The sequence below is a fragment of the Salmo salar genome, chromosome 14 (assembly GCF_965601325.2).
Source record: "Salmo salar chromosome 14, fSalSal1, whole genome shotgun sequence".
NCBI classification, from domain to species: domain Eukaryota; kingdom Metazoa; phylum Chordata; class Actinopteri; order Salmoniformes; family Salmonidae; genus Salmo; species Salmo salar.
The window spans coordinates 32,500,011-32,526,303 of NC_138304.1; the positions used below are offsets into that span (position 1 = coordinate 32,500,011).

Genomic DNA, 26,293 nt, shown 5'->3' on the forward strand with positions numbered 1-26,293 from the left:
AATAGCCCCAATACAATCCAATACCCCCAATACAATACCTCCAATCCAATAGCCCCAATCCAATCCAATACCCCCAATACAATACCTCCAATCCAATAGCCCCAATCCAATCCAATACCCCCAATCCAATCCAATAGCCCCAATCCAATCCAATCCAATAGCCCCAATACAATACCACCAATACAATCCAATGCCCCCAATCCAATACCCCCAATACAATCCAATACCCCCAATAAATACCCCCAATACAATCCAATACCCCCAGTACATATGCAAGTTGTATAAATGCAAAATGCCGTGGCATAGTGGCAGCGTGGTGGCAGGGTGGGAATGATGCACAGCCACATTCAGATGCTCTTTATCTTTCTGCTGCAGAGTGAAATGTAGAGGAATGAAAGCTGTGCATTTACAGGGGCCCTGAGGAAATATAATACTCCTGCTTTGTGCATGTACTAATGTAATTATGCATAGTTCCCGCTTTGGCTAAAGATTGCTATCCCCCACTAACATAAACATTTGTCTGCAAGAACACCTTTTCATTCTAATATGACCGTTTTATCTGTGTGTCCCCCCCCCCCCCCCCCAGTAAAACCAGGGTGAAATGGTAAAATCAGATCTTTTTTTAACACATTTAGGATGCACATGCAGATGCATACACACACACCACATTTTTGAATACAGAGTCTGTGATCTGAGTTTCAAAGAAACATCTTGTTTGATGTATTTGGAAGATGGACATGAAATAATGTACCCGCTGGTGATTTGGACAACATCAAACAGAAACAAATGAAAACACTGTAATGTCCGCTTGGACTCTGGCTTATTGTACCTTCATTTGCGACGGGGCCCTGTGGACACAGCTACAGGATTGTCTGATTATAGATTAAAGATGGATTGATTAGTCAAGTTCTTTCATCTCTCCCAAACTTCGACAACTTCTCATTTGCTACACGAATAGTGTCATCATTGATATGCTGTATCATAGTCTAACCCAAAGTAATGCCCAGTTGGAAAGCTTGATGGCTAGGAAGGTGAATGGTGACATTGAGGGTGCGTGTTCTTTTATCAATGGCATGTGACTGTGTTCCAATAGGGAATGGAGCTGCTCCTAACCCCTCCCCCTCCTCAGAGTATATTACAGTATTATCCCGCCTCCCACTCACCATGGGGAAAGAACAATCACCAGTATATTGGACGGTATTACAATGCACTTCTTCTGAAGATGACAAGGCAAGAAAGCTAATATAACAGACAGATTACTTAGCGATAATGAACCAATATATATGCATCATGCAAAAAAAAAAAAAAAAAGTCTTGGGAGAGAAGGGAGGCCCGTATTTTTCATTCATCATTATTTTTGCCTGAGCTACGAACACAAATTGACACCGTCACATCTTGTACCCTGTCATGTTGTTACTGGTGTTAGAAAGGGGGATTTGATTGTGTGCCACTGATTTAATTGTTTACGATAAAGCTACCTCTTAAAGGGATACTTCAGGATTTTGGCAATGAAGCCCTTTATCTACTTCCCCAGAGTCAGATGAACTTATGGATACAATTTCTATGTCACTGTACATAGTATGAAGGAAGTTAGAAGCAGTTTCGCAAGCCAACTAGTTAGCATTAGTACAATGACTGAACGTCTATGGGTATCTGCTAGCATGTTAGCAGATACCCATAGACATTCAGTCATTGCTCTAACGGTAGTTAGCAATTGCGCTAGTAAGCAACTTCAAACAGCACGCAGAGAAATAAAAATGGTATCCATGAGTTCATCTGACTCTGGGGAAGTAGATAAAGGGCCTCATTGCCAAAATCCTGAAGTATCCCTTTAAGAGGTAGCTTTATCGTAAACAATTAAATCAGTGGCACACAATCAAATCCCCCTTTCTAACACCAGTAACAACATGACAGGGTACAAGATGTGACGGTGTCAATTTTGTGTCAGAATCCTCTATCAATGTGTTCGTAGCTCAGGCAAAAATAATGATGAATGAAAAATACGGGCCTCCCTTCTCTCCCAAGACTTTAGGGGTTGTTTTTTTGCGAAATCCTGAAGTATCCTTTTAAGACAAGACAAGGTCCACTCCTTTCCAAATTAACTGCGAGTCTGAGAGAGCCTGCTTGTACTGTATGCATGGTCCTGGTCCCTGGTCATCAGCTTTGCATTTCATCTGATTTTCATTACATTTGAAGTGAATGCGAAGCCAAGTTTCCAAATAATATAACAGACCGGTTCAGTGTCTCCCGGCCGGGGCCTGTTGGATCTGGATAGCTCTGTGTAAACGGAGAGGCTGACATTCAAACACCGCGGCAGGGAGCCATGGTGGACTTAGCAGCTCTGCTCCTCTCTGCCCTGCCTTGGCCACGGCCCCCGCTCCTCCCCCTCTCTCACTCCAACGTCTGACAGAGAATTGGCATCTCACATGGTCTAATGAAGTGTATGTCACAGTTAAATGCAGAACTGAGCAGACGTACATTGTCTACTAAGAACAGCTGGGTGGTCAGATTGAAGCAGGACCTACGGGCTGGAAGACCTTACTAGGAAATAATATTTGAATGAAAGTTATTGAGCAGGATCAATCAGATAACTCTCCCTTTGCCATTTCTTTCCATGACTACAGGTCTAAACAGAAGCTTAGCTCTCATCTTGCTCCATGTCTGGACATGAAAGTAAAGGAACAGTCAGCCATTGCAAACAAGAAAAAATCTCACATTTATTTGATATCAAACAAGAGTTGAATTTTTATATCAGCTGACAATGGGCTCTTACAAAATAAATGAACTTAATCTAAAGCGTGCTGAAAGTCGCACTACCCAACCATTTTTATTTTTCAAATTTTCAATAATTCTGTTAATAAATTAATGTCAAAGGCTGAAATATGTTCGTAATATGCTTGAAATATCGCATTGACACAAATGTTTTTATTTTCTTTCAAGTAAAATAAATTACACAATGATCCAATTCCCTCCAAATCTGTGCATGGCATGGTGTTAACAACAAATATTACTGCCAAAACGCTTAATTCATGAAAGCAAAAAGCACTTCACAAGCAGAGATGTGAGTATTGTTTCTTATGAGATTTTCAAAAAAGTATATATATTTTATGTTCAAACATACTACAATGAGTCAAGTGAGAGGAAAAAAGACATTTGCACCGTTTGAGCAACCTGTTTTGAGGACAATCTCCTCAACATTGAAAGGTTGTATTATTGGTTGCCACAACATTTGTATTCTTTTTCTTTTTTTACACTGTGGTACAGCAAAATATATTTTATTTAGCTGTTACTCTGACAACAGTTAAATGTGCAATAGAGAAAATATAATGCCTGAGTCTGAATTAGTGGTTCTTCATTTGACATTCCTCAATGTGGAGTGAAATGACTCTAGGTTCTGGAGTGGAATGACTCAACAGATCCTCATTCTGGAAACCCCTCCAGGAAAACTTCACCAGTGTTCCTAAAGTTCTAAACCTGGAGTTTGAAACCATATTTTTTTTCTTTTTCAATATAATACAAATGCAAGCTGGACAGGGATGGCGCCAGACAGACTACTCTCTGACACTTGGAGTGGTCTGTGCATTTCCTTCTCTGTAGTCCCACAGCAGAGCGGAGCAGTTCAAGTCCAAAGGACATTTGTATGTGACTGAGTGTATGTGTGAATAAGTCATCCATCTCCTGCCTACCACCCACAAACATTTCACTTCCTGCTCTGACGGGTCATTGGGAGTGCAGAGGAGGACCAGGAGGAGGACCGGTGAGGGCTGGCAATAGTCTTGACATCAACCAAAGCCCACACACTATCATATGTTCAAACCTGTGCAAAAACACCAGAGAGGTGCTTCCTCTCCTTCCTCCATCCACCTGCTCAGAGGCTGGTAATGAGCTGCATCTGTCCATCCTGGGGGCCCTCTCCCTCAGGTTCACAGTCCTCAGCGCTGGGGGGCACAATGCACCCATCGCTGGTGCCCCGGTGTATGTGATAGTAAGACAGGGGCTGGGGCCCATCGACCAGCTCAGGCATGCTCTTATGGTACAGGTCCTCCCCCTCACTCCTGGGGGAAGGGGACAGGTCGTCGGCTTCATCGGGGGGGTAGGGTGAGGCCGAGGGGGAGTCTCTCAGGTTGGGCATGCTGGTGTACAGGGAGTCCCTGTTATTGTTGGGTGACTGGGAGTCCCTGTCCTCCATCGCCCCCACTGTCTTTGAGCCGTGGCCCCCAGGCCCCTCCACAGCCCTCCTGGGGGCCTTGTGGGCACTGTAGAGCAGGGAGTGAGTCCTCTGGGGCAGGAGGGGGGCCTCTAACGCCTCCTTGTGGTGGGGGTGCAGCAGCAACTCCAGGGTAGGGTGACCTCCTCCAATTACCCCGACTATACTACCTCTCTGGGGGGACGAAGCCTCAGCATGGTCCGCCACTATGGCATCATCCTCGCTGCCGCTTCCACCCCCACAATCCCTATCCCTGTCCCCAGTCACCCTGGTCTGGGCAGGGGCCCGGTCCCTGTCCCTCTCCCTGCTATCCCGGTGGGGGTTGTGGCCCTTAGGGGGCCCGCGGGGCCTCAGGTTGTTGTGAACCAGCTCAGAGATTATCATCTTCTCGAAGGCAGCGTCGTCCAGGCTGAGGCCCCCCAGGTCCCCTGGGCCGCAGACCACACCCCCGACCACACCCCCACCCACAACATCCTCATAGTCATCGTCATGGTCACGCAGGGAGTAGCAGTTGTTAAAGTTTCCGTTGAGGGGGAGGGTGTCCATGGCACTGATGTCCCTGCTGTGGGTCAGAGAGTGCTGCCCTGCAACGAGAGGTACGACACCTGGATTAGATATCACTGATCACTATTTATAAATCAATATTAAATTACAAATCAATACAATACAGTTTGATACTGCTCAGGACACTTCACTGTTAAGTGTTTGCAATAGTTGCTAACTCGATTTTTATGTTTAAATTTTCATATTTATACATAATATACAGTTCAAGAGGTTCAAATTTGAAATCATTTTCTATCATGTCTGTTCCCATTTGGCATCATCATGTCTGACATTATCATAGCCAATTCTGAAGTTATCCTGAACAATATTTGACAAATGACAAAGGAAAAAGAAGGAAACATTACACATCCAGCAACAACACACTGATAATGTAGCTAGCCAGGTAGCAACAACATAGCAAGATCAACATATCATAGCACAGGTTATGAGAGAAAAAAATACTGTGGGGGAGGTGGAGGTAGAAAAGAGACAATGAATAAAACATTCATTCCAGCCTTTAAAAAAAGAAAGAAGGAGTAATGTGGAACACAGACGCAGGGCCACCTTGTTCACCCACTGGGGCCACACAAGCACAGCTCCCCCCCCCCCCCAACCACGACACAGGCACGGTGCAATGACTCACTTTGCCACCACTCACATCAAGTGTGTCTGCTCAGGCTATCTGGCCTAAGAACTGCTGATATGCAACAAAAAAAGTAAAACATATGCTTTTTATTGCGGCATAAAAAACAAGAAAATCACTGAAATAAGACAAAAGAGGAAGGAGGCCTGGATTCAGTCGGTCCCGCTCAGATTTGGGTCCCCCTAAAAAGTTAACCATTTAACTCGAATTTACAGATTCATCTGAAAAGAAATTGAAACATTTGAGAAAGCTCTAGAGAAATAATCCTGAGAACAACTGAATCCAGGACTTGGCAGGTGGAAGGGTTTCAGCAGCAAGCAATCACAGCCTCTTTACAGTCTAAAATGGCAAGTACACTATCATATCATTACTCTCTCTCTCTCTGCTTAGAATGTGATTGAGGGATGATTTGATTTAACAGGTTTCTATCTATCTACTTCTCCCAGATGGGAAGGAAATACTTTGTACACAATAGATCACATTGATAACCTCTTGTGAAGCTCAAAGATTGGCTAGAAGAATGTCGGCAGAAGATGAAGAAGATGGGGAATAGGAGGATCAGTCTAAATGAGTAAGGGAAGAGGATGAAAAAAAGAGCCGTATTTTGGCAGTTACTGACTGCCTCGCTTCAAGCTCCGCGAAAGGGGGGAGATTGAAGTTTTAGATTTCAGTTAAATGATTCTGAATAGACCTGACTGTGAGATGGAGGAATAAAATTGGAGCTGGGCTGTGACACACACTGCCGTGGAGATAAGGACCGTCTCTTTCTCTCTTTGGTAGGGAGAAAAGAGTGTAAAAACAGACATCAAAGATTTTTTTTAAAGAGTGAAAGGAGGGAACAGGGAGGGAGGGATGGGGGAGGAGTATGAGGGCAAAGAAAGGGGGTTAGAAAAAAAGACAGAAATAGCGTGAAAACAGCCCCACTGCAGGATTTGCATTTGTTTATGCATGGTCAGTCATTTTAACACAGACAGATATTGTCTACAGGGAGGGGGGTAAGTGATGTGAACAGAATTTAACTGGACACCGCCGGAGCCAGACATCTGCATTCTGGGAAAGATTCCAACGGAGATTCGCCCAAGACGTTCTCTTTACCGTTACTGCATCAAATTAACATCTGCACTGTATTACCTTTGTATTAATACACTTCATAGAAGCCATGTTGATCCTTCAGGATGGGGAGGATCATCTATAACGACTACAGCAGAAGACATTAGAAATAAGCTAACATTTTCAACTTGAGCCTCTTCAATACTTTACACTTTTTATTTTTTATTTCACCTTTATTTAACCAGGTAGGCCAGTTGAGAACAAGTTCTCATTTACAACTGCAACCTGGCCAAGATAAAGCAAAGCAGTGCGACAAAAAAAAACAACACAGAGTTACACATGGGATAAACAAACGTACAGTCAATAACACAATAGAAAAATCTGTAGACAGTGTGTGCAAATGAAGTAAGGAGGTAAGGCAATACATAGGCCATAGTGGCGAAGTAATTACAATGTAGCAATTAACACTGGCGCGATAGATGTGCAGATGAGGATGTGCAAGTAGAAATGCTGGTGGAAATGCTGGTGTGCAAAAGAGCAGAAAAACTTTCACCCAAATCCAGACAGCTGATGTTCTGATAGAGCTGCAAAATCTGGACCTCTACAGATCAGCTGGTCTAGACAATCTGGACCCTCTCTTCCTAAAATGATCTGCCGCCATTGTTGCAACCCCTATTACTAGTCTTTTCAACCTCTCTTTCGTATCGTCTGAGATTCTTAAAGATTGGAAAACGGCTGCGGTCATCCCCCTCTTCAAAGGGGGAGACACTCTAGACCCAAACTGTTACAGACCTATATCCATCCTGCCCTGCCTTTCTAAAGTCTTCGAAAGCCAAGTGAACAAACAGATCACCAACCATTTCGAATCCCACCGTACCTTCTACGCTATGCAATCTGGATTCCGAGCTGGTCACAGGTGCACCTCAGCCATGCTCAAGGTCCTAAACGATATCATAACAGCCATCAATAAAAGACAGTACTGTGCAGCCGTCTTCATCGACCTGGCCAAGGCTTTCGACTCGGTCAATCACCGCATTCTTATCGGCAGACTCAACAGCCTTGGTTTCTCAAATAACTGCCTTGCCTGGTTCACTAACTACGTCTCACTAACTAGAGTTCAGTGTGTCAAATCGTTGTCCGGACCTCTGGCAGTCTATGGGGGTGCCACAGGGTTCAATTCTCGGGCCGACTCTTTTCTCTGTATATATCAATGATGTCACTCTTGCTGCTGGTGATTCTCTGATCCACCTCTATACAGACAACACCATTCTGTATACATCTGGCCCTTCTTTGGACACTAACGTGTTAACTAACCTCCAAACTAGCTTCAATGCCATACAACACTCCTTCCGTGGCCTCCAACTGCTCTTAAATGCTAGTAAAATGAAATGCATGCTCTTCAACCGATTGCCGCCCGTCTAGCATCACTACTCTGGACGGTTCTGACTTACAATATGTGGACAACTATAAAAACCTAGGTGTCTGGCTAGACTGTAAACTCTCCTTCCAGACTCATATTAAGCATCTCCAATCCAAAATTACATCTAGAATCGGCTTCCAATTTCGCAACAAAGCCTTCTTCACTCATGCTGCCAAACATACCCTCGTAAAACTGACCATCCTACCGATCCTTGACTTCGGCGATGTCACCAAAGCCCCATATACTACCCACCACTGCGACATGTATGCCCTCTTTGGCTGGCCCTTGCTACATATTCGTTGCCAAACCCACTGGCTCCAGATCATCTATAAGTCTTTGCTAGGTAAAGCTCCGCCTTATCTCAGCTCACTGGTCACCATAGCAACACCCACCCGTAGCATGCGCTCCAGCAGGTATATTTCACTGGACATCCTCAAAGCCAACACCTACTTTAGCCGCCTTTCCTTCCAGTTCTCTGCTGCCAATGACTGGAACGAATTGCAAAAATCACTGAAGTTGGAGACTTATATTTCCCTCTCTAACTCTAAGCATCAGCTGGTCAGAGCAGCTTACCGATCGCTGGGTGATTCATCATTATATACCTAAGCCTGGGAATTGCCAGGGATTTCACGATACGATATTATCACGATACGATATGTATTGCGATTCTCACGATTCTATATGTATTGGGATTTGATACTTCGATTTTATTGCGAATCGATATTCCAAACATATTACTCCCCATATGTCTGCTGCAGAGGGACAAGACAGAGCCATGAGAAAACACGTTCTGATCAGTTCTGCTGCAGGTACAGCCAAGTAGCACAAAAATAATACTGCGATATTGTCAAAATGATACGATGCAATGTATCGTCAAAAATAATATCCTGATATGTAACTGTATACATTCCCCCCTCCCCCCATATAACACTACTTAACATCTGTCTGTTAGGAAGTTACACCCAAACCAGTCAACATCTATTTAGGTAAATTCCTAAGTATTTCATGTCTTTCAAATGTTTGTCATTAATAATGTTTGAGTGCTTTCATTTTCTTTAACTGTGAGTCATTAATAAAAGTATCTGTAGTGTTTGAGGATGCAGGTATGTGGACTATCTCCCTTATGATTGGCTGTGTCTTTCATGTATTTCCATGATTCATCTGCCTGTAGAGAGGACTGGCTGATGATGTGCTTTGGCAGGTCATGGGATGATCACACTGACGCGTACAATAACCTGTTAATTAGACTCCGTCACTGTTCATTTATTACCACCGCTCAACTAGAATAAGTTATCTTATACTGTAATTACCTATGATGACTGTGCATTTTAATGTCTCAAAAGCATTGTTTGCTTGCACGTGGCGTGGGGGTATTTGTAGATTCTAGATACATTTGTGGTGTTTTGATTATGGTCATTGGTACATTGATGGTAATGAAATAGCAACTATATCATGAAAAGTCTGATTTCTGTGACAATCTGTTCATGTTATGTTCCGAACTCTTTCCAACCTCCAGAAAAAAAGGCAGATGATTTGCCTTAAGTGTTCTCAGTGTGAAGCGAGCGAAATTGGAGACCTGCCAAATCCGAGCGAACAACTACAGTTTCTGTATGTTCTCCTGTATCCTTCTCTTCCCTTCTTCCCCCCTTCCCTCCCTCCACACATTCATCCTGGCGCTGCTTCCTTTCCTTCCATCCTCTCCTCTTTCATCATCAAATGCCTCTGCATATCTGAGGGGTATAATTCTGCCTGCATTGCGTCTTGTACTCCTGTGTTTTTTATTCCTTTATTCTGCTTCCTCCTTTAGTCTGATAGAGAGCGAATCTGGTTCACGCTACACAGACACTGACAAAATTAAAATCAAACTGGGATCCGGGTTTGTAGTCAAGACATTTTTTTTAATAATGCCATTGAACCTGCTGTAAATGTAGCATCAACAGGTGTAGGAGGAGAATGGTAAATAATAAGATATAATATACACTGCTCAAAAAAATAAAGGGAACACTTAAACAACACAATGTAACTCCAAGTCAATCACACTTCTGTGAAATCAAACTGTCCACTTAGGAAGCAACACTGATTGACAATAAATTTCACATGCTGTTGTGCAAATGGAATAGACAACAGGTGGAAATTATAGGCAATTAGCAAGAAACCCCCAATAAAGGAGTGGTTCTGCAGGTGGGGACCACAGACCACTTCTCAGTTCCTATGCTTCCTGGCTGATGTTTTGGTCACTTTTGAATGCTGGCGGTGCTTTCACTCTAGTGGTAGCATGAGACGGAGTCTACAACCCACACAAGTGGCTCAGGTAGTGCAGCTCATCCAGGATGGCACATCAATGCGAGCTATGGCAAGAAGGTTTGCTGTGTCTGTCAGCGTAGTGTCCAGAGCATGGAGGCGCTACCAGGAGACAGGCCAGTACATCAGGAGATGTGGAGGAGGCCGTAGGAGGGCAACAACCCAGCAGCAGGACCGCTACCTCCGCCTTTGTGCAAGGAGGAGCAGGAGAAGCACTGCCAGAGCCCTGCAAAATGACCTCCAGCAGGCCACAAATGTGCATGTGTCTGCTCAAACGGTCAGAAACAGACTCCATGAGGGTGGTATGAGGGCCCGACGTCCACAGGTGGGGGGTTGTGCTTACAGCCCAACACCGTGCAGGACGTTTGGCAGTTGCCAGAGAACACCAAGATTGGCAAATTCGCCACTGGGGCCCTGTGCTCTTCACAGATGAAAGCAGGTTCACACTGAGCACGTGACAGACGTGACAGAGTCTGAAGACGCCGTGGAGAACGTTCTGCTGCCTGCAACATCCTCCAGCATGACCGGTTTGGCGGTGGGTCAGTCATGGTGTGGGGTGGCATTTCTTTGGGGGGCCGCACAGCCCTCCATGTGCTCGCCAGAGGTAGCCTGACTGCCATTAGGTACCGAGATGAGATCCTCAGACCCCTTGTGAGACCATATGCTGGTGCGGTTGGCCCTGGGTTCCTCCTAATGCAAGACAATGCTAGACCTCATGTGGCTGGAGTGTGTCAGCAGTTCCTGCAAGAGGAAGGCATTGATGCTATGGACTGGCCCGCCCGTTCCCCAGACCTGAATCCAATTGAGCACATCTGGGACATTATGTCTCGCTCCATCCACCAACGCCACATTGCACCACAGACTGTCCAGGAGTTGGCGAATGCTTTAGTCCAGGTCTGGGAGGAGATCCCTCAGGAGACCATCCGCCACCTCATCAGGAGCATGCCCAGGCGTTGTAGGGAGGTCATACAGGCACATGGAGGCCACACACACTACTGAGCCTCATTTCGACTTGTTTTAAGGACATTACATCAAAGTTGGATCAGCCTGTAGTGTGGTTTTACACTTTAATTTTGAGTGTGACTCCAAATCCAGACCTCCATGGGTTGATAAATTGGATTTCCATTGATTCTTTTTGTGTGATTTTGTTGTCAGCACATTCAACTATGTAAAGAAAAAAGTATTTAATAAGATTATTTCTTTCATTCAAATGTAGGATGTGTTGTTTAAGTGTTCCCTTTATTTTTTTTGAGCAGTATATAAACTGAATAAATGCATCTGATTTCCAATAAATGACTGTTGGAGTAGTCTTGATAAGAGAGCACTGACCTTTCTCAACCGCATCTGGTTGGGTGTTACAAAGCACAGCGTGTATACTAGATAACAATGAAATAAAGATCTGCGGTAATGAGAGGAGAGGAAGGGCAACCCCACAATCGACAGCAAGACTTCTCAACACATGCTGTGTAGGGGCCACAACCCCACAAACAACTGCTATTACAATTAGTTTCAAACACACACTAAAACAAAACAAAGTGTGTCCACAAGGCACCCTATTCCCTATATTGAGTCAAACTTATCAAGGTAGGGAATATGGTTCCATTTCAGACACAGAGAAAGAAAGATCAACATAGGGAGAAAGGTTAGAGGTCACCATGCACCTGGTGGGTGAAATGCCGGAGGGGAGGGGGCGTTGCACACCACCGTCTCAGCCAGCAGGTTGTTATAGGGGTTGTTAGGGTCGTGGGCTCGGAGCAGAGGGTTAGTTAGGAGGTAGTTGCCAGTCATTCCTGTAAGAAGGAAGGAAAGAGTGAGGGAGGGAGGAAAGAAAGACGAGGCAGGATAGTGAGAAAGAGAGGAGAAAAAGGGAGAGAGGGTATGTTAAGAGGTAGTTGTCAGTCAACCCTGTAAGAACGGTGGGAGAGAAAGGGGGACAGAGTGAGAGAGTGAGACTGTGTGAGAGTGAGAGAGGGAGACTGTGTGAGAGTGAGAGACTGTGTGAGAGTGAGAGAGGGAGACTGTGTGAGAGTGAGAGAGGGAGACTGTGTGAGAGTGAGAGAGGGAGACTGTGTGAGAGAGGGAGACTGTGTGAGAGAGGGAGACTGTGTGAGAGAGGGAGACTGTGTGAGAGAGGGAGACTGTGTGAGAGAGGGAGGCAGAGTGAGAGCAGGAGAGAGGATGTGAGTGAGGGAGTAGAAACAGAAGTATCTGATTATATTTTATTATATTAAAAAGACAAGGCAGGAGAGTAAATAAGGGAAGAGGAGAGGCCAGAGGAAAAAGTACCATCAGTATAGGGGTTGCAGCAGTGTGCTTCTTCAGTAAATACAACAGGCTGAGTAGTTGGGTAGTTGATGTTTAAATCGTGTCTAAACATCGTATTCTCCAGATTTCATTTCACAGAACAGCAAGCAATATTGTCCGCAACAAGTAAGTCGCTATAAACAAAGCCACATTCTGTACCACCAGAAGCAAACATGTACTAACCACATTGTCAAGTACTTTCTCTGTTAAACAAATATTTGACTAATAAATAAATACTACTGTAGGGATTACATTCTAAAGTGGGAGTCAAAATACTCAGTATGATTACAGTAACGAGGCCATCTGCACTCGGAAGATCTTTACTACTGAATAGTCTGTTCCAGGTGCCTAGGAATCAAAATAAGTATACTGGAATAGATTATTTTCTGGTCACCATTATGTTTTTATAAACATATTTATTTTGCATTCAAGCCTCAGTTTTGGATTATTCCTTCTTCTGTTTATTTTTAACAGTGTGCGGGACTCCATCTCTTCTGGTATGATTACAGTAGCCATGTAAAACAAGTCATTGTAAGCAGCCACTTTACAGTCTGGAGTCAGTGGACCGTATAGACTATACAATCAAACTGATCAGGAGGGGACTGCACACCGGTATCTACTGACATCACTGTGCTTCCACATAATGGAAGTGTACGTAATGCATCTATAAGTATCATGTATAATAGCAATGTCCAGTCATTGAAAACAATATCTCATTTCTTATCAGTGGTGAGTAAGAGAGCTTAATGCTGACACTGATAAGGGGGATAGAAGTTCAAATCTATTTCACAGTGCAAGTCTGAGCTGTATCATGTTAAACCTCTGTGACCTCTCCCTCACTCTCTTCCTCTGTCTCTCTTTCCCCCCTCTCTCTCTACCTCTCCTCTTTCTTATTCTCTCTGTCAGTCTCTCTCCATCTCCCCCTCTGTCTGTCTGTCTTGCTCTCTCAAGTCTCTCTCTCTCTCGCTCGCTCATTCTCTCGCTCGCTCATTCTCTCGCTCGCTCATTCTCTCGCTCGCTCATTCTCTCGCTCGCTCATTCTCTCCGTCTCATGGCTGAAAATCATCAGGAGACCAGGCCAGGGTGAGGATGAGTCAGTGCACAGCCAGCAAAGCCCCTGCAGCCAGCCAGTCAGGGTCGCCCAGAGTTGAACACACACACGACACCAGCTTCTCATCACTACCACTTGAAGCCAGACTAAGTAGCTATGTAACACTTCTCTCATCCAACAAGTAGCAGCTGTGCAGATCGACCACCAAAAGACACATTGACGTGAACTTTGAGTCGTCGTAAAACATTTCTTTAGCGTGTATTTGTTTACTTGCTGCTGAATAACATGTATTTCATTTGTTGTTTATGGGTTTTTCTGTAATAAGGACAGACACTAGCAATATTGAGTAAACATTTATCATTTTACCAAAAAGCTGCCTCCTTGAATGAAGAGCATCATCATTGACTTGTTAAATAAAAGGTTAAATACATAAAAATAAAATCAGCATCTGCCATATTTATTCAGGCACTTGTTGTCTATTCAAGGGCCCCTAACAGAGAGAACATAACATGTGTAGATAGAGATAGAGGGGCCAGAGTCTTACCCTGGTGGTTGAGGGTGGAGGTGCTGTTGATGTCTCCGGAGATGAAGGAGGATTCTGACTGCTTCCTCACTGTGTCGTTCCACATCCTCCTGATACGACTCTGGAGGAGGTAAACAACAACACACATATTAGAATAACCTTAAACACTGATGTCACTTCCCTTTACATGCTATCATGCAACAGAAAAAGACCACAAGAAAAATGCTCTGTGAAGGCAGCAAGCAAACACAATGGATTACAAGAACTACCTCCAAAACAAAATGGATGCATGCGAAATGACACCCTATTCCCTATATAGTGCACTACTTTTGACCAGGGCCCATAGGACTCTGGTCAAAAGTAGTACACAAAATAGCGAATAGGGTGCCATTTCGGACGCAACTTCAATTTCCAAAGCCGGTATCCTTCCCTGTTCTCTCTACATGCTAGCATGCAGCAGGAGAACAAGGCGTAGGCTCTCCCTTTCACCCTCAGTGGAAAGAGAGAAGGCAGTTTCACACAAGAGGATCAGAACGACCACCTTTAACTCAATACCGACTCTTCCTTCTATGTGTTAGCTTGCAACAGGAGAGAAAGACCACAACTGGCCTTTCCCTCCTATGCCGCAAAACCATTTCTCTCTGGGCAAATACAGTTACTGAAGTGTACAACAGTACTGCTCTCAATAAAAAAAGAAAGGGTTGAGAGAAGGTATATTCAAGTGTTCATGCTGGTCCTTGGCGTGCTAGCATGCAACAGGAGAAAGACTAGAAAAAGAAACCTCGTTTCCCTCTCCAAAGAAAGAAAGGATAGAAAAAAAGGTAGATATAATCCAACTTCCAGCTGCTGTACCGTACCTAGTATGTACTGTACCTGTGTGGCGGAGGAGTAGCGTGCGGTGGATCGAGACGTGGCTGTCTTGGCCGAGCTGTGGGACCCTTCAGAAGGCAGACCTCCGCAGCACTGGGACTGACGGAAGCATTTGCTGTACTCTTTACGGACCTGCAGCGGGCACAAGATCAGGGCAGAGCGACAGAGACACAGTGAGCTCAGAGACACCACAACAGTGACAGTCTACTCCAGAGAGAGATAGAGAGAGGAAGGCTTTCCTACAAAGCCACAAAATTCATATCTTTATCAAATGCCACCAAGCCAACAGCAGCAGTTCAAATGGCGTGTCTCTGGAGATAGGGCTATCGCGTCCGCCATGATGACACATTCAAATCTCATACATTTCAGGGGGGAAAATATGACATAGAAGCGTTGCTAATATCAGAGATACTCTTAAATGTCAAGAGACGGCAGACATTGAAATGAAAAGCATATATTTTGCCTTGGACTTAAGTACACATCGATACATTCAGTCATCTTATTTCTTTGGGAAACTAGTCATTAAAAAGGTTATTTCCCACTTCTGGTGAGGAAAGCTTGTCTTATATTCAAACATGGACGTACAAAATACAGTGCTTATTAGAGTCTGCAGCATTATCTTTATATAGGCCATATGTATTAAATCCTTACCTTTTTCTGGAGGAGGCAGTGGAAGATAAAGATGAACATCCCTTGCAGAGTGTTGAAGATGGTGAAGAGGTACGCCATGACAACGGAGGACTCGTTGAGGAAGAACAGACCAAAGGACCAGGTCAGACCCAGGAGAAAGAGCAGGGCGAAAGCTCCAAGCACCCAGGATCTGAAACACACAAACAATATTGATCACAATCATTAATAATAACGGAAGCAACTGCCTTGATTTCATCTTTCATTCATTTGAAGTTGCTCTCTGTTTGGTTCCTAAGGATTTGTTCTGTGGGGAGAGAAGGAGGCCATGTTAGTATTCCTCCTTCTGGACATGTTTATACACTGAGCAAAAATAGAAACGCAGCATGCAACAATTCCAAACATTTTACTGAGTTACAGTTCACATCAGGAAATCAGTCAATTTAAATGAATAAACTAGGCCCTAACCTATGGATTTCACATGACTGGGAATACAGATATGCATCTGTTGGTCACAGATAACTTTTTTTTTTAAAGTAGGGGCGTGGATCAGAAAACCGACCACTATTTGCTTTATGCAGCTCGACATCTCTTTCGCATAGAGTTCTTCAGGTTGTTGATTGTGGCCTGTGGAATGTTGTCCCACTCCTCTTCAATGGCTGTGCGAAGTTGCTGTATATTGGTGGGAACTGGAACAGGCTGTAGTACACGTTGATCCAGAGCATCCCAAACATGCTCAATGGTTGACATGTCTGGTGAGTATGCAGGCCTTGGAAGAACTGGGAAATTGTCAGCTTCCAGGAATTGTGTACAGATCCTTGCGACACGGGCCGTGAATTATCATGGTGAAACATGAGGTGATGGCGGTGGATGAATGGCATGACCATGGGCCTCAGGATCTTGTCACAGTATCTCTGTGCATTCAAATTGCCATCGATAAAATGCAATTGTGTTCGTTGTCTGTAGCTTATACCTGCCCATACCATAACTCCACCATGGGGCACTCTGTTCACAACATTGACATCAGCAAACCGCTCGACAACACGTCGCTATACACGTGGTCGGCGGTTGTGAGGCCGGTTGGATGTACAGCCGAATTCTCTAAAACGATGTTGGAGGCGGCTTCTGGTAGAGAAATTAAGATTCTCTGGCAACAGCTCTGGTGGACATTCCTGCAGTCAGCATGCCAATTGCACGATCCCTCAAAAGTTGAGACGTCTGTAGAATTGTGTTGTGTGACAAAACTGCACATTTTCGAGTTGGCTTTTATTGTCCCCAGCACAAGGTGCACCTGTTTAATGATCATGCTGTTTAATCAGCTTCTTAATATTCCACACCTGTCAGGAGGATGGATTATCTTGGCAAAGGAGAAATGCTCACTAACAGGGATGTAAACAAATTTGTGCACAACATTTTAGAGAAATAATATTTTTGTGCATATGGAACAATTCGGGGATCTTTTATTTCAGCTCATGAAACCAACACTTTACATGTTGCGTTTATATATTTTTTTCAGTGTAATTAGAGTACAAGCCATAAATGTTGATACGTAGATTTGGAATGAACCGAGATCCTCTGACACATTCTAACTATGTTTCCCTGTTTCTTCTCAGGGTTGGTTGGCTAAACAGAAACAGCAAACACAGCATGTTTCTCACATGAGGTTCCAGGAAAGCCCAAAGAGAATCAGATAGCCAACGGTAAGTTCCAATGGAGACGGCTGGCAAAGGGAGCCATCGATATACAGCAGAAAAGGACTGAGCTACCATGGAAGAGAGAAAAAGAGAGAAAAGGAGACTAGTGAAAACCAGACACCACGTCTTTGACTTTCAGAGAGACAAAAGACAATACAAACCCGAAATAGAGAGAGATGCTACAGATTAGTTGCGCTTTTGTGTCACTGTGTACATTGTTCATTATTTGATGGTATTTTGGGCGTGGGTATGCTGGCTCTTTATGCTTTTCAAAACTCAACTGACTTATTATTTCAAAGTCTTGTGGAAAGTTACAAAATCTAACTTTGTAGGAGTAAATAATTGGTCGATTAGAGGTGGACTCCAATTAATGACAGTTTAATGAGTTTTGCATCCTTTGAATGATTTGTTTGAATGAGCCTGCTATCTTTGAAAGCAGACCCTCTTTAAACTACATTCTTAACCAGGACAGCTTGATAGAGGTCAATTCAACGATTTCTCTGCTATTAAAAGCTTAGACTTTTCTTTTATCCAATTCCCTGGAATAACTGGCTGTTTGAATAAAGATGTGGGTACAACGCCAGCGCAGTTCCTCCACCCCACCCGTAAATCTAAGAGCTACATGTTTAAGCCAGTGTTCCAGGGGAACCTGTAATCGACCACGGGAGCAACTGATACAAGAGTTCAGGGATGCAGTTATGAAGAAATGAAAGAGGCAATGTAACACCCGCATAGCGCAAACACTGCCCTCATAAACACTAGCCCCCAGAAAAGAACACCTGAGGATAAAAATCAAATCTGAAAGGAAAATATCTGTCCACTCCAGTTATGGGTTATTGAGATGTAATTCTAAGGTCAAATACACCAAATAAACCATTCAATACCACACAAGAAAGGCCATGGCTGGGAACAGGACAGCAGCATCACACTGGTTTCTCACTTTAAACGGAGCTGACACAAAACCAGTAGTATCAGCCTTCACATCATCTCCAGAGTGACCTCAGAACCCCCTCTCACCTGATACCGCCCAGTCGGGTCGAGTCGGGTTTCATAGAAGTGGAGTGCTTCACCATCTTGTACATGGTCACCACCAGGAAGATGAGATTGAGCTGTCAAAACAGAGGCACAGCAAGGTTAACACACCAGACTGGAGCACGGAATTCATTTCCTGGTATGAGCAGCAATGCACGTCGCCTACATTTCATGGTAACTTAGACCAGACCAGGGTGGTTCGTACACAAATAGGCAAATACATTTAACAAGCAGCGTGTTGTCTACGTGTTTAGTGACTCACTGAGATCATATAATAATAACACAACATTATTATGTTATACCAAGAGGGATATGAAACTTTCAATCTTTAAAACAGACTCCCAAAAGTGAGAATATAGAGGTTGTAGCTAAGCGTTGGTCTCCAGCTCCACTAACACTGGCTATGATAAAGTGCCTCGAATGCCCCTTCCCACTCCTATGGCTGACGTAACGCACAACACCTCAGGCCAAGCAGACTGGTGCCAAACACGTGTTATTACTCATCACAGCATGGGAATGTTCATCTAATACAGCCTAAACAGAACAGAGAACGAGAGAGAGACCAGAACACCATATTTTAGAAACAAAGGTCTGGAGCCAGGAAAAACAGCTCCATATTCTAAGCTATACATTCAGAAAGGTTTCCATGACTTCAGGATGTTTGTCTGTAAGCACAGATAGGCTCACCGCCACCAGGGGAAGGGAGGGGATATGGGACATTAAAACCTCACTGAAAACAATTGTTCAGTAAATATTCTATATATTTAGCATTGTCAGTTATTACAACATTCTCTATGAAAGGAAATAAATGACAAAAACTGCCTGGGTGGGAAGGAACACAAAGCAATTCTGATCTAGCAGAGATACTGTCCCAAGATGATCAAATACAATACACTTGTGGGCTGAATTTTATGAAAGCTGTTCAGTATATAATCTCACTCTAAAACATGAATACACCAGACCAATATAGAGCCGTAGCTATATACATCCTTTTCAAATAGAAACCAATAACGTGGGGTGAAAGAGGGAGAGGGCAGAGACAGAGAGAGGGAGAGACAGAGAGGGAGAGACAGAGAGAGGGAGAGACAGAGAGAGGGCAGAGTCAGAGAGAGGGCAGAGTCAGAGAGAGACAGAGACAGAGAGAGGGCAGAGTCAGAGAGGGAGAGACAGAGAGAGGGAGAGACAGAGAGGGAGAGACAGAGAGAGGGAGAGACAGAGAGGGAGAGACAGAGAGAGGGAGAGACAGAGAGGGAGAGACAGAGAGAGGGCAGAGTCAGAGAGAGGGAGAGTCAGCGAGAGACAGAGACAGAGAGAGGGCAGAGTCAGAGAGAGGGCAGAGTCAGAGAGAGGGAGAGACAGAGAGGGAGAGACAGAGAGGGAGAGACAGAGAGGGAGAGACAGAGAGGGAGAGACAGAGAGAGGGCAGAGTCAGAGAGAGGGAGAGTCAGCGAGAGGGAGAGACAGAGAGAGGTAGAGACAGAGAGAGGGATAGAGGTAGAGACAGAGAGAGGGAGAGGTAGAGACAGAGAGAGGGATAGAGGTAGAGACAGAGAGAGGGATAGAGGAAGCGACAGAGAGAGGGATAGAGGAAGCGACAGAGAGAGGGATAGAGGAAGCGACAGAGAGAGGGATAGAGGTAGAGACAGAGAGAGGGATAGAGGTAGAGACAGTGAGAGGGATAGAGGTAGAGACAGAGAGAGGGAGAGGTAGAGACAGAGAGAGGGATAGAGGTAGAGACAGAGAGAGGGATAGAGGTAGAGACAGAGAGAGGGATAGAGGTAGAGACAGTGAGAGGGATAGAGGTAGAGACAGAGAGAGGGATAGAGGTAGAGACAGAGAGAGGGATAGAGGTAGAGACAGAGAGAGGGATAGAGGTAGAGACAGTGAGAGGGATAGAGGTAGAGACAGAGAGAGGGATAGAGGTAGAGACAGAGAGAGGGATAGAGGTAGAGACAGAGAGAGGGATAGAGGTAGAGACAGTGAGAGGGATAGAGGTAGAGACAGAGAGAGGGATAGAGGTAGAGACAGAGAGAGGGATAGAGGTAGAGACAGAGAGAGGGATAGAGGTAGAGACAGAGAGAGGGATAGAGGTAGAGACAGAGAGAGGGAGAGGTAGAGACAGAGAGAGGGATAGAGGTAGAGACAGAGAGAGGGATAGAGGAAGCGACAGAGAGAGGGATAGAGGAAGCGACAGAGAGAGGGATAGAGGTAGAGACAGAGAGAGGGATAGAGGTAGAGACAGTGAGAGGGATAGAGGTAGAGACAGAGAGAGGGATAGAGGTAGAGACAGAGAGAGGGATAGAGGGAGAGACAGAGAGAGGGATAGAGGGAGAGACAGAGAGAGGGATAGAGGGAGAGACAGAGAGAGGGATAGAGGGAGAGACAGAGAGAGGGATAGAGGAAGCGACAGAGAGAGGGATAGAGGTAGAGACAGAGAGGGATAGAGGAAGCGACAGAGAGAGGGATAGAGGGAGAGAGAGAGAGGGATAGAGGAAGCGACAGAGAGAGGGATAGAGGTAGAGACAGAGAGAGGGATAGAGGAAGCGACAGAGAGAGGGATAGAGGTAGAGACAGAGAGAGGGATAGAGGTAGAGACAGAGAGAGGGATAGAGGAAGCGACAGAGAGAGGGATAGAGGTAGAGACAGAGAGAGGGATAGAGGAAGCGACAGAGAGAGGGATAGAGGTAGAGACAGAGAGAGGGATAGAGGAAGCGACAGAGAGAGGGATGGAGGGAGAGACAGAGAGAGGGATAGAGGGAGAGACAGAGAGAGGGATGGAGGGAGAGACAGAGAGAGGGATAGAGGAAGCGACAGAGAGAGGGATAGAGGGAGAGACAGAGAGAGGGATAGAGGAAGCGACAGAGAGAGGGATAGAGGTAGAGACAGAGAGAGGGATTGAGGAAGCGACAGAGAGAGGGATAGAGGAAGCGACAGAGAGAGGGATAGAGGTAGCGACAGAGAGAGGGATAGAGGTAGCGACAGAGAGAGGGATAGAGGTAGCGACAGAGAGAGGGATAGAGGTAGAGACAGTGAGAGGGATAGAGGGAGAGACAGAGAGAGGGATAGAGGGAGAGACAGAGAGAGGGATAGAGGGAGAGACAGAGAGAGGGATAGAGGAAGCGACAGAGAGAGGGATAGAGGTAGAGACAGAGAGGGATAGAGGAAGCGACAGAGAGAGGGATAGAGGGAGAGACAGAGAGAGGGATAGAGGTAGAGACAGAGAGAGGGATAGAGGAAGCGACAGAGGGATAGAGGGAGAGACAGAGAGAGGGATTGAGGAAGCGACAGAGGGATAGAGGGAGAGACAGAGAGAGGGATAGAAGAAAAGACAGAAGGGATTTTAGATCAAAGTGATGTTTTGTCTCCTAGCCACCAAGGCCGATTTAGGTCTGCATGAGTCTAGTGGTTGGAGATGCATTTAACACAGCCGCCAGTGATGACACAGATCTGATGAGACAGGCAGTCAGGCAGAGAAGCAGGCAGAGGCAGCTTAGGGCTGGCACAACTACCGTATAACCGTGTAACCGACTTATGGATGAAGAGCGTAATGAAAATAATAACTGTCATAATCGTTTAAAAAATATATTTTTTTTACATGGCATTTTTTGTAATGTCAGTTGAGTTGAATCAACAAATCACAGCACACATTTTAGCATATCATTTACTAGCTGCCAGTCCACTCATTAATCCATCATTGACTTGAAAGGGGAAGCCCATTCTATTCATTCTATTTCTATGGCAGCAAATGCAATCAGGAGCAGAGAGCAGAAAATATGCGTAATTTTTTTCAATAAATGGTTATTGAGGTCACCACGGTCATTTGGCTGGCCAATTACCGTCAAATAAAGTTCCATGACCGTCACAGCCCTAAGGCAGGCAGACAGAGAGGCAGGCAGGCAGACAGAGAGGCAGGCAGGCAGACAGAGAGGCAGGCAGGCAGACAGAGAGGCAGGCAGGCAGACAGAGGCAGGCAGGCAGACAGAGGCAGGCAGGCAGACAGAGAGGCAGGCAGGCAGACAGAGAGGCAGGCAGGCAGGCAGACAGAGAGGCAGGCAGGCAGGCAGGCAGACAGAGAGGCAGGCAGGCAGGCAGACAGACAGAGAGGCAGGCAGGCAGGCAGACAGAGAGGTAGGCAGGCAGGCAGACAGAGAGGTAGGCAGGCAGGCAGACAGAGAGGAAGGCAGGCAGGCAGACAGAGAGGAAGGCAGGCAGGCAGACAGAGAGGTAGGCAGGCAGGCAGACAGAGAGGTAGGCAGGCAGGCAGGCAGACAGAGAGGTAGGCAGGCAGGCAGACAGAGAGGCAGGCAGGCAGGCAGGCAGACAGAGGCAGGCAGGCAAACAGACAGAGAGGCAGGCAGGCAGACAGAGAGGCAGGCAGGCAGACAGAGAGGTAGGCAGGCAGACAGAGAGGTAGGCAGGCAGACAGAGAGGTAGGCAGGCAGACAGAGAGGCAGGCAGGCACTGAACTGCACGTCCTTGCTTCTCCCCGCACCCCACCCTCTACAGACTCTCTGCTCTGCACTACCAACTAGCTCTGTACTACCCATTACCTCCTCACAAAACACACCACCAAAACCACAACACCCTTTGCCTTATGTATCTATGCACAGTATGTGCGTGTGTATGTGTTGTATAAACACAGTATGTACACATGTTTTCTGTGCGAATAATACAATAGTGCGGTACCAGTCAAAAGTTTGGACACACCTACTGATTCCAGGGTTTTTCTTTATTTTCACCATTTACTACATTGTAGAATAATAGTGAAGCCATCAAAACAATGAAATAACACATATGGAATTATGTAGTAACCAAAAAAGTGTTAAACAAATCAGAATATATTTTATATTTGAGATTCTTCAAAGCAGCTTTGCACACTCTTGGCGTTCTCTCAAACAGCTTCAGGATGTAGTTACCTGGAATGCATTTCAATTAACAGGTGTGCCTTGTTAAAAGTTAATTAGTGGAATTTATTTCCTTCTTAATGTGTTTGAGCCAATTAGTTGTGTTGTGACAAGGTAGGGGTGGTATACAGAAGCTAGCCCTATTTAGTAAAAGACCAAGTCCATATTATGGCAAGAACAGCTTAAATATGCAAAGAGAAGCGACAGCACATCATTACTTTAAGACATGAAGGTCAGTCAATCTGGAAAATGTCAAGAACTTTCTTCAAGTGCAGTCGCAAAAACCATCAAGCGCTATGATGAAACTGGCTCTCATGAGGACTGCCACAGGAAAAGAAGACCCAGAGTTACCTCTGCTGCAGAGGATAAGTTCATTAGAGTTACCAGCCTCAGAAATTGCAGCCCAAATAAATGCTTCACAGAGTTCAAGTAACAGACACATCTCAACATCAACTGTTCATAGGAGACTGCGTGAATCAGGAATTCAAGGTCGAATTGCTGCAAAGAAACCACTACTAAAGGACACCAATAAGAAGAAGAGACTTGCTTGGGCCAAGAAACACCAGCAATGGACATTAGACTGGTGGAAATCTGTAGTTTGGTCTGATGAGTCCAAATTTGAGATTTTTGGTTCCAACCGCCGTGTCTTTGTGAGATGCAAAGTAGGTGAACGGATGATCTCTGCATGTGTGGTTCCCACCATGAAGCATGGAGGAGGAGGTGTGATGGAGTGGGGGTGCTTTGCTGGTGACACTGTCAGTGATTTATTTAGAATTCAAGGCACACTTAACCAGCATGGCTACCACAGATTCCGCAGCAATACACCATCATATCTGGTTTGCTCTTAGTGGGACTATAATTTGTTTTTCTACAGGACAACGACCCAACACACCTCCAGGCTATGTATAGGATATTTGACCAAGAAGGAGAATGATGGAGTGCTGTATCAGATGACCTGGCCTCCACATTCACCCGACCTCAACCCAATTGAGATGTTTGGGATGAGTTGGAATGCAGAGTGAAGGAAAAGCAGCCAACAAGTGCTCAGCATATGTTGGAACTCCTTTAAGACTGTTGGATAAGCATTCCAGGTGAAGCTGGTTGAGAGGATGCCAAGAGTGTGCAAAGCTGTCATAATGGCAAAAGGTGGCTACTTTGAAGAATCTAAAATACATTTTGATTTGTTTAACACTTTTTTTGGTTACTACATGATTCCATATGTGTTATTTACATTTTAGTCATTTAGCAGACGCTCTTATCCAGAGCGACTTACAGTAGTGAATGCATTTTTTTTTCCCATACTGGCCCCCCGTGGGAATCGAACCCACAAGCCTGGCGTTGCAAACACCATGCTCTACCAACTGAGCCACAGGGAAGACACACAAATACACAAATCTCATTACAGAGACATTAGTATACATCCAACATGACAAGTTAGTGTCTCAGGTCTTCTAGTCAGATTGTTGTAGGTGGAGACTACGTCAAACTGTGCCAAAGTCCTGGGTTATTCTCCCAAGGAAAAGAGATCACCAACGAGGAAGTAGCCTCTGCCATGATTATGAGTACAGCTTGGGTTTAGTTATGATGTCTTCACTATTATTCTACAATGTAGAAAATAGTCAAAATAAAGAAAACCCCCTGAATGAGTAGGTGTCCAAACTTTTGACTGGTACTGTATGTGCATGCATGGGTGTGAACTCCATGCGGCCTGCATGAAATATTTAGAGGTAAGGATGGAGATGTCCATATGACGGGATTGGCTGGGGACGTGTCATGATCCTCGGGAGGGCCAGGGGGTTATGGGTAATGGCTGTCTGGCCCACCCACTCATTATTTCCATGTTCAACCCTGAGCAAATGACCTTCATGCCTGAGATTGTCTCTCCACCTCCTCAGACAACTGACAGTGTATGAAGGCGAGAACTGCTTCCTCAATCCTCAACTATTTCCACCAAACAAACAGCTAAGCTGATGAATGCTGCTGCTCACTAGACTAGACAAATTTCACAGGGTTTTACAGCTGAATGACTGCTGATGTCCTCATGTCAGCTATAATGGACCACTTTCCTTTCATGCAACTTGATCAGCAAAAGCAATAGCTAAGTGACCAGGCGAGACAGAAAAACAAAGAAATCCATTAACTTTTCCCCCATTCACATTACTTTGTGGAAAACACATAAATGTAACAGACTATACCAACATAGTAACAGACGCAGGCAGAGACACAGACACCAACATAGTAACAGACGCAGACAGAGACACAGACACCAACATAGTAACAGACGCAGGCAGAGACAGACACCAACATAGTAACAGACGCAGACAGAGACACAGACACCAACATAGTAACAGACGCAGGCAGAGACAGACACCAACATAGTAACAGACGCAGACAGAGACACAGACACCAACATAGTAACAGACGCAGGCAGAGACACCAACATAGTAACAGACGCAGACAGAGACACAGACACCAACATAGTAACAGACGCAGGCAGAGACACAGACACCAACATAGTAACAGACGCAGGCAGAGACACCAACATAGTAACAGACGCAGACAGAGACACAGACACCAACATAGTAACAGACACAGACAGAGACACAGACACCAACATAGTAACAGACACAGACAGAGACACAGACACCAACATAGTAACAGACGCAGACAGAGACACAGACACCAACATAGTAACAGACGCAGACAGAGACACAGACACCAACATAGTAACAGACGCAGGCAGAGACACAGACACTCAAGCCCATACTGTATGGATAATGCACATATACCTGATTTTAGACACACACACACACATCCCATAAAGTATAATGTGGCTTACCATGATAATGAAGGTGACAGGTCCTATGAAGCTCCAAATGAAGTGGTTATCCACCCTCAGCCAGCAGCTGCAATGGAACACATCATGTGATCAGGTGATCGACATCCCTCAAGAGCAAATTATCTATTCTGTCTCCCCCACTGTGACATCTCTGCATTTTCTACACTCTAAAAACACAGCAGCATTTGTCACAATGTATCCTACTGATCAGTAGCCAGCCTGGCTTCTAGACTAGATAGATGACATGCTGGTATAGTTACTACAGCAATAGAATAGTGATTGTCC

General features: G+C 45.0%; 1 protein-coding gene across 7 annotated transcripts in view; it reads right to left on the minus strand.

The window, feature by feature from the left end:
* Positions 1–2,692: 2,692 nt before the first annotated feature.
* LOC106569141 (adhesion G protein-coupled receptor L2) overlaps positions 2,693–26,293 on the minus strand; it is a 128,692-nt gene continuing 105,091 nt past the window's right edge. For 2 of the 7 annotated variants that reach the window (XM_045694181.2, XM_014140159.3), the window contains 7 exons: positions 26,009–26,075; positions 18,251–18,342; positions 15,564–15,732; positions 14,916–15,044; positions 14,064–14,163; positions 11,826–11,954; positions 2,693–4,791 (listed from right to left, as the gene is read on the minus strand). In XM_045694181.2, coding sequence (XP_045550137.1) covers positions 3,869–4,791; positions 11,826–11,954; positions 14,064–14,163; positions 14,916–15,044; positions 15,564–15,732; positions 18,251–18,342; positions 26,009–26,075 — 1,609 coding nt within the window. In that variant the 3' untranslated portion in view covers positions 2,693–3,868. Of the gene's footprint in view, positions 4,792–11,825; positions 11,955–14,063; positions 14,164–14,899; positions 15,045–15,563; positions 15,733–18,250; positions 18,343–26,008; positions 26,076–26,293 lie in introns of all 7 variants that reach the window. The other 5 variants (XM_014140165.3, XM_045694183.2, XM_082960907.1 and 2 more) reach the window with 3 other exon arrangements.